General features: G+C 39.9%; 3 protein-coding genes across 4 annotated transcripts in view; all 3 read right to left on the reverse strand.

Moving 5' to 3' along the window:
• LOC113451461 (uncharacterized) lies at positions 1–15,698 on the reverse strand. Of its 2 annotated transcripts, none has more exons than XM_087928446.1 (2): positions 15,610–15,698; positions 1–1,819 (listed from the first exon to the last, which is right to left on the reverse strand). In XM_087928446.1, exon 2 carries the CDS (start codon positions 1,354–1,356, stop codon positions 556–558), a length of 801 nt encoding a protein of 266 aa, XP_087784572.1. In that variant the 5' UTR covers positions 1,357–1,819; positions 15,610–15,698; the 3' UTR covers positions 1–555. The 2 variants fall into 2 exon arrangements, with proteins under 2 accessions (XP_087784572.1, XP_087784571.1); XM_087928445.1 differs by lacking the exon at positions 15,610–15,698 and adding an exon at positions 3,951–4,188.
• LOC113454376 (uncharacterized) overlaps positions 1–18,413 on the reverse strand; it is a 163,304-nt gene that overhangs the window by 134,037 nt on the left and 10,854 nt on the right. The window lies entirely within an intron of this gene.
• Positions 12,657–18,413, reverse strand: part of LOC113451458 (uncharacterized) — a 25,136-nt gene continuing 19,379 nt past the window's right edge. Inside the window, 2 exon segments of the mRNA XM_087927634.1 lie at positions 12,657–14,155; positions 15,610–15,716. Coding sequence (XP_087783760.1) covers positions 12,922–14,155; positions 15,610–15,716 — 1,341 coding nt within the window. The 3' untranslated portion in view covers positions 12,657–12,921.

Below are 18,413 nucleotides of genomic sequence, written 5' to 3' on the forward strand. Positions count from 1 at the left end.
TAAATTCAAACTAGGTTTCTATTTTTAATGCATTTGGTTTGAATACAGTTTTAACGTCAATTATTGATTAGGAGCCGGCCAGAGTTTGTTAAAACATGGGTGGCTACAAAAACATTTTAAATAAATCAGAGGAGGAAGAAATGAATGAATGAATCCAATAAGGCCACCCATCTGCAAGTTCCTTGAGACTCATAATGAGTTGGGCTATACCATATACAGGCTATGTAAAAATATATACAATATTTACATCACCCGTATTATATGTAGAAATTACGGCAACAATCATGCCTAATACAGGCCAAGCAATGGAATTCCCCCTTGACTCCGTGAAAGGGAACAATGGCACTAGGCCAAATTAAGGAAGCTCGGATCTCCCCCATGTTTAATAATAAAACATGATTGACTACAAAGACTCAAGCTAGGAATGAAATTATTGAGTTCTCAGCTGGGCTTTCAGTAAGAGACCACAAACGAAATTAAGGATTTTTCCTCATGTGGAATTTCTTCTGTGATAATGGAGAAATTTTCTGCGAAACAGAGTACACGACCTGAACATTACTCTCCTATGTGCAACCTTACATGACTTACAAGGTTAGACCTACTACTGAAATCTTTCCCACAATCTGGACACTCATACGATTTCTCTCTTGTGTGAGTCCTCTTGTGTCTCCCCAGATGGGAATTACACTTGAAACTTTTCCCACAATCTAAACACTCATACGGTTTCTCATCCGTGTGAATACTCTTATGCCTCTCCAGATGGTAATTACGCTTGAAACTTTTCCCACAATCTGGACAGTCATATGGTTTCTCTCCTGTGTGAGTCCTCTGGTGTTCTATAAGGTTGGAATTCCGACTGAAACTTTTCCCGCACTCTGGACACTCATACGGTTTTTCTCCTGTGTGAGTCCTCTGGTGTACCACCAGGTCAGAATTGCAAGTAAAACCTTTCCCACAATCTGAACAGTACAGTTTCTCTCCTGTATGCATGGTCTGGTGTTTCACCAAGTGGGATTTGTGATTGAATCTTTTCCCACAATCCAGACACTTATATGGTTTTTCTCCCGTGTGAGTCCTCTGGTGTATCACCATGTTTGAATTCTGACTGAAACTTTTCCCACAATATAGACATTCATATGGCTTCTCTCCTGTGTGAGTTCTCTTGTGTGTCACCAGGTCCGAATTCTGACTGAACCTTTTCCCACAATCCGGACACTCATATGGTTTCTCTCCTGTGTGAGTCCTCTGGTGTTCCAAAAGGGAGGAATTCCAACTGAACCTTTTCCCACAATCTGGACACTCATATGGTTTCTCTCCTGTTTGAGTCCTCTTGTTTATTGCCAGACTGGTGTGCATGATAAATCTTTTGTCACAATGGAAGCACTGGTAGAGTTTCTCTTTGGTATGGCTCCTTCCACAAATCACGAGAGGCCTGTTCTGAGTGAAGCTTCTGCTGCACCCGAAACATTTGTATGGCTTTTCACGAGGTGGTTGAAATTATGCATCAATCAGATGTGATCTGCGATCTGTGTTTTGCACAAAATAGGCACTCTGTGGAGATTTTCCAACACTGATATTCTTGGATTCTTCAGAAGGCCAACAAGATTTCTCATCTCTTACCTGGTGTTGTTTGATTCAAGCTTTTCTTTCCTTCCACAATGGCTTTCCTTAATGTTTTCCAGTTTTGGCTATCCAAGGAACCTTTTTCTTCCCACTGACTGAAAGTGTTTTTACAATTTCTGGAGGAAGTAGAAGCTTTGGATTGATGCTACTTCTCATTCACTGTTGCTCAGAGTGCTCTTCTTGGCATCCTCTTTGTCTATAAGATTCATATTAATGGGTTAGTTTCATTATTGTTTCAAAATGGCTGCATGATATCTGAAAGCAGCAGAAATGCCTCATATATTACAATTAAAAACAAACATCAAAATTCTAGTTTAATCTCTAACATTATGACAAAGTAAAAACAGAATTTTAGAAATGTCTGTAAATTTATTAAAAAGAAAAAAAATATGAAATATCAAGTTGGCATAAGTATTCAGCCCCTTCACTCAATACTTTGTTGAAGCACCCTTAGCATCTATTACAGCCTCCAATCTTTTTGGGTTGAGAAGCTTTGCACACCTGGATTGGGGTATTTTCTAACATTGTTCCTTGTAAGTCCCCTCCAACTCAGTCAAGTTAGATGGCAACTGTTGGTGGACAGCCATTTTCAGTCCCCTCCAGAAATGTTCAATAGAATTCAAGTCAGGGCTCTGGCTGGGCCATTCTAGGACATTCACAGAGTTGTCCCTAAGCCACTCCTGTGTTGTCTTGGCTCTGGCTGAACTCCAGAGATCCTGTGTGAAAGGGAGAAGGGAGAAGTTCCAGAAGGACAACCATCACTGCAGCCCTCCACCGATCTAGGTTTTAATGGCAGACTGGCTAGGCAGAAGACTCTCCTCAGTGCAAAACACATGAAAACCTGTTTGTAAAAAAGCACCGGAAGGGTTCTCAGACTCTGAGGAACAAGATTTTTCTGGTCTGTTAAAACCAAGACTGAACTGTTTGGACACAATTCTATGGTAATTGTTATGTCTGAAGGAAGCCTGGCGCGGCTCATCACCTGCTCAAAGTTATCCCAACAGTGAAACATGGTGGTGGCAGCATCACGCTGTGGGGTGTTTTTCAGCAGCAGGGATGGGGAGACCGGAGAGGGTTGAGGGAAAGATGAATGGAGCAAAGTACAGGGATATCCTCCATGAAAACCTGTTCCACAGCACTCACGACCTTAGACTGGGCCTAAGATTCAGTTTCCAACATGACGACAATCCTAAGCACACAGCCAAGACAACACAGGAGAGGCTTAAGAACAACTCTGTGAATGTCCTAGAGTGGCCCAGCCAGGGGGCCCTGACTTGAACCCTACTGAACATTTCTGGAGGGGACTGGAAATACTTGCCCACCAATGGTCGCCATCCAACCTGACTGAGATGGAGAGGAAGAATAGCAGAAAATCCCCCAATCCAGGCATGCAAAGCTTATTGCCTGATACCCCAAAAGACTTAGAGGCTGTAATCGCTGCCAAAGGTGCTTCAGCAAAGTACTGAGTGAAGGGCCTGAATATTTATGTCAATGTGGTATTTCAAGTTTTGTTGTTTTAAATACATTCACAGAGATTTTCTAAAATTCTGTTTTCACTTTGTCATTATGGATATAGATGAATGAGGAAAAATGAATTTCAAGAAGTGTAAAATGAGGCTACAGCACAACAAAATCGACAGCAGTGGAAAGAGTCTGAATAATTTCTGAATGCACCGTATATGGGTTCCTATTCACCGGGAAATACTCTCCTATGAATTTATCTATGGAAGCAATTATGTGTATTTCAGTCTGCAAAATGCCTCAGATGTGGATTCGCTCCATTATCTGATTTTAGGAAGGGCGGGGGAAGAGACACTAACAGATGGACATGGTGAGCAAATGTTGTGCAAGGTTTAAAGCAGAGGTCTCCAACCTTAGCATCTTTAAGATTTGTGGACTTCAACTCCCAGAATTCCTCAGCCAGCAAAGACAGCAAAGGAATTCTGGGAGTTGAAGTCCACAAGTCTTAAAGCGGTCAAGGTTGGAGACCCCTGGTTTAAAGCATCCGTTTTGCCTATGAAACGCCTCGCTTGCCAGGATTACACCCTGTCAATAAGATCACAAAGCGTAACATGAATGGTGAAGGAGGTGGGTGGTTCAGAAGTATGAAAAATATATGAAGATTTCTTTCAATGTCCCAAATCTCCCAGCAGAAAATCAGATTTGGGATATTGAAATCGTGTAGCAAAAGGATAACATTTGGGGAGAGAAAGAATATAGAGCAGCAGCAGCAACCCGCGTGTTTCATTCTTGTCCCTTCGCTGCTTCCAGGCCGTAGAAAGGCACGATTCGCTCCCGGCTTCTCCTCCGACCTGCCCTCCACTCACCTCCCAGGAGCCGCTTCAACCCCTTCAAGCAGAAAAAAGAAGCTCCGCTGACGCCACTATCCTCCCGTGGCTGAGCCGGAAGAGGGAAGTCTCTCTGATCTCCTTTCCTTCACGTTCTCTCTAGCAAACCAATACTCGATCGTTTCATCTCGGCCTCTCGTTTGCCCAGTATATTGTCCATATTAGCGATGCCTCTGCTGTAGTACTGGAAATTCTCTGCTTTCTAGGCCCGATTGTCGCCATCTAGCGGCATAAGGTTGCAAAATCACCCTCGCCCTATCTCTACCCTGGAGCGTGTCTGCAACCTGAAACATTCAAAGAGCCATTTGGACTCATTTCCCACAGGAAACAAAAGCACCGGGAGCCACAAAACCTCACTTGAGTCACTCACTCCCACCCAGTCCCATGACACACACCCCTCACACCTACCCAGGTTTTGTGGCTCCCCTTGTTTTCTTTTATGTGGGAAATAGGGGTGTATTTATGTGTCCCTCCCATCTTCCTCCATCTCCCTCTTCACCTTCTATCCCTCTCATCTTTCTGTCTTTTTCTTTCTCTCCCCTTCCCTCTCTCCCATCTTTCTCCCTCTTTCTCCCTTTCCCTCCCTCCCCTCATCTTTCTCCCCTCCCTCTCCCCTCATCTTTCTTTCTTTCTTTCTTTCTTTCTTTCTTTCCTTCTTTCTTTCTTTCTTTCTTTCCTTTTCCTTCCTTCCTTCCTTCCTTTCTTGACAGACACACTTGAAGAGTTGACCCTACTTACCTCCACAAGATTAGCCAGGTGCTGGATCATAAAAGTTGATAAAGGTCTTCTTTATATGTGCAGCCTTAAAGGATTGCCAGCTTCATAACTGTTTAATCGAAGAATGAAATACAGGACAAAACCTTTACGTTCCCACCAGCATTGCTTCCCAAACAAATCTAAACAGGAGATATTTTCCCCTCTGCATTCTTGCAGCCGGAACTGCTAGGATTTCCCTCAGTAAGCGATGTGCTTTAACATCTACATGGAACTGCTAGGGGAGGCCATTCATCGTATTATATCCAATTATGTAGATATTACTCAATTTACTTTGTCATGCTATAACGTATTACTTTTACTGTTGTTGCTCTCTAGACCCATATAGTGACCCATATAGTTGAGACAAATATGCCTCAACTATATTGTTCGATGCTGACCCCACCCATTTACCATCACCCGGCACTCTCAAACCAAGTGCACACTGGGATGCCAGACTCCATTTTCTTTAACATTTGGGAGGTCATTAAAGGAGAAACCCACATCCCACAAACAGAGCATTGCTGATGAGATTCAAACTGCTTTAATTTATTGTTACATTCAGCAGTAACTTAATACTGTCTCTCTTATACAGTATTGGATTCTCACTGTATGTATCCCTATTTTCCTCAGTTTTACCATATCCTGTTCTCCCAATAAAGCATTCAGATCTACACACTGTATGTTTTATTGGAGGAGAGGTGGGTTTAGCTGCATGTCGAGCTGCACACAGACTAATGTGTAGTGGGAACAGAACATACTTCATTTAGTGACCATTTGAAGTTACAATAGCATTGAAAAAAGAGACATGACAATTTTTCACTTAAAAGACACTACAGCATTGTGACATGATTAAAATTCAGACTATGGGCAATTCACTAATCTTTGTGACAGTTTTCAGTGTCCTGGGGGTCATGCGATCCCCTTTGGTGACTGAATTGGTACAAAACCTGGGGATACTCCTGGACTCACAACTCCTGCTTGAGGAAGTCATGGCTGGGGTAGGGACTTTGCATCGATCAAAGAAAGGGACTGAGTTACTTGGCATTAAATTCACAAATTTCCTGGATAAACATTTAAACTGAACAGCGGGGGACAAAGAATTAATGGCTACAGAACATATTTGTTCCCAGCAACCTAAAATTAATAAGGATACCAGTACATGCAAAATAGATGTTTGTGCAGGTAAGATTACCAACCTTGCTGTCAACCAAAACCAAGCATTTAATAGTGAGTGCCATATCATGTTCATTAATCAAACAGGTGGCAAGAAAGTAGGGGCAGGCAGGCACAACACAGATTATGTAGACAGTAAACACAGGGTCAGACATAAAGATCTCAAGAGCCTATATACAAATACACAAAGTCTGGGGAACAAACAGGGGGAACTCAAACTATGAATACATGAAGGTAGATATGATATAGTTGGAATAACTGAAACTGGGTGGGATGAAACCTATGATTGGAACATACTGGTAGAAGGATACGAATTATTCAAAAAAAACCAGACCCCATAAAAGAGGTGGAGTTGCACTGTATGTAAAGGACTACTATATGGCTACAGAAATGCATGAAACCAAATATGAAAACCTCAGGGGTGGGATACGAGAGGGTTAACTATTGGTTCGGAATTTACGAGCTTCCCTGCATGCTGTGAGCTGGTTGCACTTGTAATTTGTCATCAGCATGCTGTATGCAGAGAGGCAGCCTTTGAAACAGCCCTCTTTTCCTGCTGTTTTAACTGCAGCTGTGCCTCGTTCAACAGCTGAAGTTGAAAAATCAGGAAATAAAGATCAGGTAAGAGCCCAGGTAGGCGGGTGGGCAAAAACATCAGTAGACATAGAACCAGTTCTATGTCTGCTGTTCTTCAGAGCTACCAGTTCTACAGAGGTGGACAAAACCAGTAGAAACCCACCCCTGGAAAACCTCCTAGAATGCATATGGGTCAGTATAAAAGAAAAAAAGAATGACATGGCTATAGGTGTATGTATATTATAGGCCACACAATCAAGCAGCAAAAATAGATGTCCTTTTTGCCAACCAACTAACAAACATATGCAGGAAACACACAACAATAGTAATGGGAGACTTCAATTATCCTGATATCAATTGGAAAACTAATTCTGCACCAAGTGAGAAATCAAATAAGTTCCTAACCAACCTAGCTGACAACTTTGTTGTCCAAAAGGTAGAGGGTGAAACTAGAGGGACAGCCATACTGGACTTAATTCTTATAAACAGAGAAGAAGTGATAGAGGGAGTTGAAACTGCAGGAACCTTGGGTGAGAGTGACCATATCATGGTAGAATTTAACATAACACAAACACAAGGAAAAGAACATAATGACACCAGAGTCTTGGATTTTAAAAGAGCTGATTTCAATAAACTCAGAGAGAACTTGGGAAAGATTTCATGGATGAAAATCCTAAAGAGGAAAACAACTCAAGAATCTTGGGAAACTCTGAAAAATATGATCATAGAAGCTCAGACCAGCACAATACCACTGAGAAAGAAAAACAAGAAATCCAAGAAGAAACCAGCATGGCTGCACAAAGATCTCTCTGGCAAATTGAAAGAAAAAAAGGACAAGTACAAAAAATGGAAAGAAGGACATACAACTAAGGCAGAATATCAGCAGATAGCCAGAATCTGCAAAGACGAAGTCAGGATAGCAAAGGCTCAGAACGAACAAAGACTTGCAACAAAAGCCAAAGATGATAAAAAAAAGTTTCTTCCAACATATAAATAACTACAACAAAAAATCAAGGAAACAGACAGTCCACTAAAGAGAGAATATGGCAAGGAAGTAACAGGCAACAGAGAGAAAGCAGAACTGCTTAACTCATTCTTTACATTGGTCTTTACGCAAAAAGAAACTATAGCTCAACCCACCAAAAACATAACTGTAAAAGACAGACCAGAAATAAAAGTTAAAATAAGCAAAAAAATAGTAAGAGAATACCTATCTGATCTTGATGAACACAAATCACCGGGGCTTGATGGATTACATCCCAGAGTTTTAAAGGAGCTGGCAGAAGTCATCTCAGAACCACTGCACCATATCTTTTAAAAATCCTGGAGCACCGGGGAACTACCAGAGGACTGGAAAAGAGCTGATGTGGTTCCCATCTTCAAACAAGGAAAAAAACAGACCCAGGAAACTATAGACCAAACAGCCTAACATCAATACCCGGGAAGATAAAGGAAAAGATAATCAAAAAAAAATCTGCCAACATCTAGAAACAAGTAAAGTAATAACTAGCAATCAGCATGGGTTTGTTAAAAACAGATCATGCCAAACCCATCGTATTTCATTCTTCAACATAGTGACTAAAATTAGTAGACCAGCAAAATATTGTGGACATAATATATTTAGATTTCAGCAAGGCATTCAACAAAGTAGACTACAACCTACTTCTTAGTAAGCTAGAAAAAAGTGAATAGATAGCACCACTACAAGATGGATTCACAACTGGCTGGCACACCATACTCAACGAGTAGTCCTTAATGGGTCTAAGTCTATATGGAGAGAAGTAAGCAGTGTGGTGCCACAAGGTTCCATCTTAGGCCCAGTACTCTTCAATATCTTCATTAACGACTTAGATGAGGGATTAGAAGGGGAACTTACCAAATTTGCAGATGATACTAAGCTGGCAGGAATAGCTAACACCCAAGAAAATAGGCTCAAGATCCAGATAGATCTTGACAGACTAGAACACTGGGCCATATCTAATAAAATGAAATTCAATGTAGAGAAAAGTAAAGTCCTACACTTAAGCAAGATAAACCAAAAGTACACATATAGGCTGGGTGAAACCAGGCTCAACAGCAGTAACTGTGAGAGGGATCTTGGAGTCTTAGTGGACAACCAGCTAAATAGGAGCCAGCAGTGTGCAGCAGCAGCCAAAAAAGATAATGCAATCCTAAATTGCATTAACAGAGAGATACAATCAAGATCAAGCTTATATTACACTTGTCCCAAAAGAGGAAGTTGATCCATTACAAATCAAGAACTATAGACCTATCTCCTTACTAAATGCAGATTATAAAATTTTTGCTTCAATATTGGCAGAAAGACTTAAAAAATAGTTATATATTTTTATCCATTCTGATCAAAATGGATTTCTGCCAAAGAGACAAATTAAAGACAATATGAGAGTAATCTTGGACACTTTGGAATACTATGAGGCACATCCTGAAAAACAAATGGCTTTTATATTTTTAGATGCACAGAAGGCTTTTGATAATGTGAATTGGTGATTCATGTTATTACTGCTGGAACATATGGGCTTTGCTAAAAAATTTATTCAAGCACTAGAAGCTATGTATCATAAGCAAACGGTAAAGGTAATGATAGAGGGAGAACTGACAGACTCTATCGATATAAGAAAAGGAACAAGACAAGGGTGCCCATTATCACCTCTGTTGTTTGTGTTAACCTTGGAAGTGCTAAATAGATATATCAGAGATGAGAAGTATATAAAAGGGATGAAAATTAAAAAAGAAGAATTTAAATTGCAAGCATTTGCAGATGATCTGGTTTTCATCTTAGAAGACCCATAAGAAACAGCATCAAAATTGATAGAAAAGATTGAGACATATGGAAAGGTGGCTGGTTTGAAAATAAATAAAGATAAGACAAAGATCTTGACAAAGAATATGTTATCAAGACAAAAGGAAGAACTGGCAGATCTATTGAAAATCCAGGTCACAAATAAGATCAAGTACCTGGGGATATATTTGACAGCAAGATGCAGTACACTAAAAGAGAATAATTATATCAAACTTAAACAGCAGATAGCGCTAGATTTGGCGAAATGGGAATTTACATCTGTCATTAATAGGGAGAATATCAACAATCTAGATGAATATATTACCCAGAATTTTATATTTGTTCCAAACTATTCCAATTAGGCTTGGAAAAGAATACTTTGAAGATTTAAATGAAATTGTGTTGAAATATATATGGCAAGGTAAGAAAGCGAGAATAAAGTTAAAACTTTTGCAAGATGCTAGAATAAGAGGAGGATTTGGTTTCCTAACTGGGAGTTGTATTACCAAGCTACAAATTTGATGTGGGTTAAGGAATGGATAACATTAAGAAATACTAGATTGTTGACATTAGAAGGACATGATCTGTTGTTGGGGTGGCATGCTTTTCTATGGTATAAAGGAACTAAAACACAGGGGTATTTCAGAAGACATTATATACAGGAGTCTCTGTGGTTAAACTGGGAGAAGATTAAAAGACAATGTTATTTGAAAATTCCAGTCTGGCTATCGACTATTGAAGCATTTTCTTATCCTATAATATACAAAAAGGAACAAACAGTTAGATATGGTGAAATATTAAATGAAAAGGGTGAACTTAAATCTATGCAAAAACTAGAGGAACAAGGTATAAAAATGAATTGGTTTTCATATGCGCAAATACATTCAAGGTATGATAAAGATTCTAAAACAGGTTTCTATGATAAACTGACCGACTTAGATAAGATTTTGACAGGTACTAATGAAAAGGTGATTAAAAAATTGCATGGATATCTATTAGAAATTAAACAAGAAGAAGAACAAGTTAAAGAAACTATGATTGCTTGGGGGAAGAATTTTGGATATGGGATTGATCTAGAGAAATGGCAAAAATGGTGGTCTCAAAATTATAAAATGACAAAGTCAACAGCATGTAAAGAAAATTTGTATAAGATGTTTTACAGGTGGCACTTTCCCCCGACAAGGATAGCAATAACATTCAAGAATAAATCTGAAAAATGTTGGAAATATCAGACACCTGGCTCATATTACCATATGTGGTGGACATGTGCGGATGCTAAAAAATACTGGACTAAAATCCACACGTGATTGGAAAAAATGGCAAAAAAGCATATAGATTTGAAACCTGAGATATTTTTATTGGGAATTTTACCTGAAATATATAGCAAAGACGTGAAATACCTGATTGTAAATGTAATTAACAGCGGCTAGGATTGCATTTGCCAAAAACTGGAAAAATGAGAAAACATCATCACAGGAGGAAATCATTAAGAAAATATTGGAATGTGCTGAAATGAGTAGATTGACATTTGAAATCAGAGAACAAGATGATAAACAATTTTATAAAATTTGGGATCTATTCTATCAATGGTTAGACAATAAAATATAATAATGAAATATGCAGATTTTTAGAAAATAATATATAAAGATTATATCTAAAAAATGATTTTAGGATAGATTTGGGATGATAATATGAACCGTCATAAAACAAATTAAGTAAACTATGATTATTTCGTAAAACATGAATGAATAAAAGTATAGTCAAATGATTAACAATATTAATGTATTTAATATTTGATTGAGAATATGAGAGTATATACAATGTAATTGTAATTGAAGACAATGAAATGGAAGCACAAAACAATCTGTAAACCAACCGGCACACTGTATGTATATATATATGGAAGATGGCTTAATGTTTTTATGTTTTGTTTGTTTATGTTTGTTTTAAAAACCAATAAAAATTAAAAAATAATAATAATAAAAGAGATTGGACTCCCATCTGTCAGAAATGGTGTAGGGTCTCCCCCTTGGGCAGGGGTTGAACTAGATGACCTACAAGGTCCCTTCCAACTCTGATTATCTGTTGTTTAACTAAGATTCATCTCCTGAGCCAATTGTGCCCTTTCCTGGACCAGGATGCACTGCAGAGGGTCACTCATGCCTTGGGTCACCTCCTGTTTGGATCACTGCACTGGACCACTAGAAACTTCAACTGGTCTAGAATGCAGCAGCGCACAGAGTAATGGAAGCCCCTGGGTTGCCCATGTGACATCTTTGTGGTGCAAGCTACACAGGATTCATTTCTTTAGGGTGCAATTCAAAGTCATCACAGTGAACAGTATTTAGTACAGCAATAGCAATCAGACACATATACCACTTATATACCACCCCACTGTTTTGTACCACTCTGTTTACATTATAAGTATATTATCCCCATCAATCTGTGTCCTCGTTTTACCAATCTCAGAATAACAGAAGGCTAAGTCAACCCAATCCAGGACCAGATTTCATGCTGTGGGCAGTATCAGTCAGTAATACTGTGTTCTAACTACTCAGCCAACAGGGCACCTGTCATTATTTTCTCATCTTTATTTTTGCATCTATCTGCTCTTCCACTTATATCTACCCAGATAGGGAATGGTCCTGGCCCCTTGCCTTAAATATTGCCATCTCATGGGAGCTAGGAAGCGTGCCTTGTCTGTTGCAGCTCCTGCCCATGAGACATTTGGTCTTCCATGAAGCAAAGAAGAATTAGATTTTCCCCTAAGCACTGGGTAAGAGAGGACTGTACATCAGAAGGTGAACTGTAACCAGGTTTCTATTTTTAATGCATTTGATTTTAAGACAGTTTTAAAGTTAATTATTGATTAGGAGCCAGCCAGAGTTTGTTATAACATGGGGGGGCTACATAAATATTTTAAATAAATCAGAGGAAGAAGAAATGAATGAATGGATCCACTGAGGCTACCAATCTGCAAGTTGCTTAAGGCAAATGAAGGCCTATGAATTTATTTACGAAATTTACAGGCTGCTAATCCCAAGGAGGTTAACTTCCCCAATATAACTCCTTGCAAGGAGAAAGAGTACCTGTTTTGAGGAAGAAATAAACATAATTAGTAAGACCCGGAGGCTTGACCAATTTCTACATTGAACAAAAGCAAGAATCCTGTTTTGGGGATCATCCAAGTGCCATCAATTTTGCCAGACAGCCCTGTATTTGGAGGGCAAGAACATGTTAAATGTGGAGCCTTTGCACTTTGCCATTTGCTATAGCTGTGCGGTTAGTTAGTTTCTATATTAAGGTTCTATTACTGTAAACCGTGTGGAGTCACAATGAGTTGAGCTGCCATATACATGCTAAGTAAAAATATATGCGGACATGTTTATATCCTCCTTTATTATACTGTATGTAGAAGTAACTCAAACATACATAATAAGAAATCCAAACTCACTTTCTTTAGCCCAGCAATGGCTGTTTCCCTCGAGTCCATGAAAGAGAACGACAGCAATGGGCCAAATTAAGGAAGCTCAGATCTCCTTCCTCATATTTAATAATAAGTCAAACTTCACTAAACAGAATCACACAAGAAATTAAATTATTAATTTCTCAGATAGACTTTCACTAAGAGACAAGGAAAAGAATTCAAGATTCCTCTAAACAGATCAAATTTATCCACATGTGGAATTTCTTCTGTGATAAGGGAGGAATTTTGCGCTGTCCACAATCTGGGCATTTGAATGGTTACTCTCCTATGTGTAACCTTACATGATTTAGAAGGCTAGACCTACAACTGAAATCTTTCCCACAATCCGGACACTCATACGGTTTTTCTCCAGTGTGAGTCCTCTTGTGTATCACCAGGCTGGAACTGTGACTAAATCTTTTCCTGCAATCCTGACACTCAAATGGTTTTTCTCCTGTGTGAGTCCTCTCATGTTTCATCAACTCAGAATTTCGATGGAAATCTTTCCCGCAATCAGGACACTTGTATGGTTTCTCTCCTGTGTGAATCCTCTGGTGCACCAAAAGTTCGGAATTCCAATTGAAACTTTTCTCACAGTCTGGACACTTATGCGGTTTCTTTCCCGTGTGATTTCTCTGGTGTATCACCAGGTAATAATTCTCACTGAAACTTTTCCCACACTCCAGACACTCATATGGTTTTTCTCCGGTGTGAGTCCTCTGGTGTACCACCAGCTTGTAATTTTGGTTGAACCTCTTCCCACAATCCTGACACTCATATGGTTTCTCTCCTGTGTGAGTCCTCTGGTGTATCACCAGCTTGGAATTACGCTTGAAACCCTTCCCACATTCTGGACACTGATATGGTTTCTCTCCTGTGTGAGTCCTCTGGTGTTCTATAAGATTGGAATTCCGACTGAAACTTTTCCCACAATCTGGGCACTCATATGGTTTTTCTCCTGTGTGAGTCCTCTGGTGTACTACCAGGTCGGAGTTGCAACTAAAACCTTTCCCACAATCTGAACAATAGAGTTTCTCTCCTGTGTGCTTGGTCTGGTGTTTCACCAAGTGGGATTTGTGATTGAAACTTTTCCCACAATCCAGACACTCGTATGGTTTTTCTCCTGTATGAATCCTCTGATGTACCACAAGGTTCCAATTCAGACTGAAACATTTCCCACAATATAGACATTCATATGGTTTCTCTCCCGTGTGAGTCCTCTGGTGTTTCACCAGCATCGAATTCTGACTGAATTTTTTCCCACAATCCGGACATTCATATTGTTTCTTTCTTGTGTGAGTTCTCCTGTGTATCCCCACTGTAGAATTCTGAGTGAACATATTCTCACAATCCAGACGCTCGTATGGTTTCTGTCTGGAATATAACCAGGTCAGAATTCCCAGTAAAACTATTCACGCAATCAGGACATTCAAGGAGTTTCTGTGCAGTGCGAGTCCTCTTGTGTATCACCAGACCTGTGTGCGTGCTAAATCTTTTGCCACATTGGAAACATTGGTAGAGCTGCTCCTCCTGCATTGGCCGTTCCATGAATCATGGGAGTCCTGTTCTGAGTAACGCTTTTGCCACAATCCAAAAATTTGTTTGGATTTTCAAGGAGTGGATCCTTTTGTGCATAATCAGCTGTGATCTGCAATCTGTGATTTTCCTACAACAGGCAGTCTGTGGGGGTTTTCCAACACTGATTTTCTTGGATTCCTGAGGGGGGCAAAAATATTTCTGATCCCTTATGTGGTGGGTGCTTTGATTCAAAACACTCTTTCCTTCCTCAGTGGATTTCATTAATGCCTTAGGCTCTCCAATTGATCTTTCCTATTTCCCACTTTTCCTGCATTTGGTAACTCTATCTTTTTACCTTTTTGTGCAATATTTTCTTGAGTTCCATATAATGTATTTTTTCTACCTGAAAACTCTGTTCTTGTTATTCTCTCCCTTGTCTCTCTCCATCTGCTGAGGAAAGACAACAGTTTTAAAACTTTCTGGAAGAAGTGGAAAAGATTTTGATTGATGGCTTGTTTTGCATTTTACTGCTGCTTCTCATTCTGTTTTCCAGACTGTTTTACTTAGCATCCACTTTCTCTGTAAGATTGATATTAATGATTACTTTCATTATTGTTTTAAAAATGGCTGCAGAACCTGGGAAAACAGCAAAAAAATCACATGTATTACTATGAAAAAGCAAACATATCAAAATGCTACTTTAATCTTTAACATTCATTATTAGGCACATAGAGTAGCAAAATTTCAAATCATGAAATTATCTTGTTGGCTTGGGTAGATCACAGATTACTACTTGCAAACTCTTTTTATGAAAAATACCTAAAAATACTAAGTTTTATACGGATACATGTATATGCACACATACAAACTTATAAATATACATATATAGAATTTTTTTTTATTATAGTCTTCAAAATGTTTCAGAAGTGGATTCACTCAATTTGCTTGATCTAATTTTAGAAAGGTGGGGATACTAACAGACGAAATGGTGATCAAATCCTAGGGCAAGATTTAAAGCATCCGTTTTACCCATGAAATCCCTCGCTTCCCAGGAAAACAACCTCTCAATAACATCACAAGGAATGAAGTGTTATGCGAAGACCGAGGGAGATAGAAATATGAAAGAAAAAAAAAACTTTTTCAAAGTCCCAAATTTCCCAGAGAAAATCACAGGGAGAAATTTTAAATCCTTCAGCCCCAGAGGAATAAAATTCGGGGAAGGGATGAATATGCAACAGCAACCAATATGTTTTAGCCTCGCTGCTCCCTCTCCTGCTTCCCCGCGTGTGGAGGAACCCCAAAGGGCCCGACTTGCTCCCGGCTTCTCCTCCGACCTGCCCTCCACTCACCTCCCAGGAGCCGCTTCGACCCCTTCGAGCAGCACAAGAGGCTCCACCGACGCCATCCTCCTCACGTGGGTCAGCCGGAAGAAGAAGTACTTCTGCCCTTTGCCTCTCTAGCAATCCAATCCTCTATCGTTTTAACCTCTTCCATCTTCGCCTGTTTCCCCCTCCAGAAGACACAGTAACTACTGTGTTCACTGCTTTCTAGGCACGAGTTTTGTAGGGCGCCATCTAGTGACACAAGGTTGAAAATTCCTATCTACCCTAAAGCGTGTGCTTTCTTTCTTTCTTTCTTTCTTTCTTTCTTTCTTTCTTTATTTATTTATTTATTTATTTATTTATTAGAAATAATGAAAGGTGGCATACATACTTAATACAGATCCACACTAGCTCTTGCCCAGGAAAGCAATTCCCCTCAATTCTGTAAAAGTGAACTACCAAACTGGGCCAGAGAAAGGATTAGAGGCCTGCAGGCTAAAAAAAACATATGAAGAATGGTTACAAGAGCTGGGCATGGCTAGTCTATTGAAGAGAAGCACCAAGGGGGACGTGATAGCAGTCTTCCAACATTTGAAAGGCTGTCAGAGGGAAGGGGACAACCTATTTCCCAAAGCACCAGAAGGCCAGACAAGGAACAATGGACAGAAACCGATCAAGGAGAGAATCAACCTAGAAATCACGAGAAATTTTCTGACAGTGACAACGATCAACCAATGGGAGAGCGTTGCCTTCAGTAGTGTGGTTGCTACATCACTGGAAGCTTTTGAAGGAACAGATGCTGGCATGTACGTAGAGAGAGGCGGCGGCCCTGGGGATCAGAGGAAGGGTCATATGTGGAGACAGGACCCAGGTATGGATGGAATGGGCATGAGAGTGAGGAATATGAATTCTGATGAAACGTTTTCTCTTGCCTTCCATTTCTTTGCCTTAAGCAGCCTTGCTCCTTCCTGTCTTCTGTCTCTCTCTACAGAAAGAGGGGAATCGTGGGGGGTGGGGTATGCTGCCTCAGACAAAGATTTAAACTGCTTTTACTTTTCTCCGTGGAAGGAGAGGGGTCACGGGGAGTGGGGGAGCTACCTTGAGCTGCTCTGCAATAGGAAAGGGGTTGGAACCGCACAATCTTAGTGAGGCACCTTAAATTACTAGCCAGGATATTAGGGACAAGAATAGCTTGCTTATATGAAAAAAACCCCAAACCACATCGCTGACACATGAAACTAGGACACTTTGCAAGATACCCATGACCTGGGATGGAGCACAGGTGACGCCACATTTAGCTATGTAGGGGGCGGAGATCCAAATAACCAATCAATATTACCTGTTATGCATGCATTATTAGGGGAAGGGCAAAGGGCTGAATGTGACCACCCCTCGACTATAAAAATTGCTATACGGTTGTAATCGGGGCCCTTGGTTAGCTTTTGAGCTAGGGTCCTTATATCTTGGTTCCAAAATAGAAGTATTGTATCACACCTCATGTCCAGTGACTTATTGAGTTCAACACCACGCAAGAGCCCAGTTTTGGAGACAACGCTTTCAAAGATTCCCACTTATCAGAAATGGTATAGGGCAGTGGTGGCTAACCTTTTTGGGCTCCTGTGCCAAAAATTGTGCGCTTGTGCTCGCGTGCCGGAAGGCAATGCGCGTACCCCCTCCACCCTGCGCATGCGTGTGCAATCCCCCCCGGCTACCTGCACTGCACCTCACAGCTGATTTTCAGCTGGTTTGAGGCCTTTCTTGGCCTCCCAGAGGCTTGAAAAAAAGCCTCTGCAGGCTTTGCAGGCCAAATAATAGGCCCGTTTTGTCACTTGTAATGTTTACAGGAAGTGACAAAATGGGCCTATTATTCATCCTGCAAAGCCTGCAGAGGCTTTTTTCAAGCCTCTGGGAGGCTGAAAAAGGCCTCAAATCAGCTGAAAATCAGCTGCGAGGTGCACACATGTGCAGTGAGATAAGTTTGCCTGCGGCTGATGTGCTGGCACAAATGGCTGTGCGTGCTACCTGTGGCACACGTGCCATAGGTTCGCCATCATGGGTATAGGGTCTGCTGCATGAATAGGGGTCTAGTCTAATCTAGTCTAATTTTTTTAAAAAAATTTAAAAAATACTTTATTAAGTACAAAAGATTACAATATACAAATATACAAAAGTAAAAAATAGTAAGTCATACAAATAAACATCACCACACATTCTATAAGACAAATCATATTTCTAATAAATTTGATAGCGATTTAAATATCTCATAAAAGGTATTAAATGGCAGTTACTACCTCTCCCTTGTAAACTGTTATCTATACACTATATAATACATAATAGCCTATTATTATTGGATTATATCTATGTATTTTTGTAAGTCCTTTATATAACTTAATCAAAGAGAAAATGGAATAAAATTAGTATTTTATAAATTCCTATCCTTTAGAGTGTGTGTGTGTGTGTTTTCTGAGGTTCTCGCGGGTATTTGTATGTGGATCTTTGGTTATTCGGATTTTCTCCCGCGTAAAATTGGAAGTATATAGGCAACATTTCGATGAAGTCTCATTCATCATCTTCAGGCTTGTGTTTTCGGCTCTGTGCTTCTCAGAGTATATATATATATATATATATATATATATATATATGTTTTCTGAGGTTCTCATGGGTATTTGTATGTGGATCTTTGGTTGTTCGGGTTCTTACGCGGAGAAAACCCGAACAACCAAAGATCCATATATATAAAGAACAACCAAAGATCCATCCATATATATAACACGGCTAACCCCCAACCAATCAGAACACAGCCAAACCCCTACCAATGAGAACACCCCCAC

The sequence above is a fragment of the Pseudonaja textilis genome, chromosome 2 (genome assembly GCF_049901715.1).
Source record: "Pseudonaja textilis isolate UNSWEBS1 chromosome 2, rPseTex1.2, whole genome shotgun sequence".
NCBI lineage: Eukaryota > Metazoa > Chordata > Lepidosauria > Squamata > Elapidae > Pseudonaja > Pseudonaja textilis.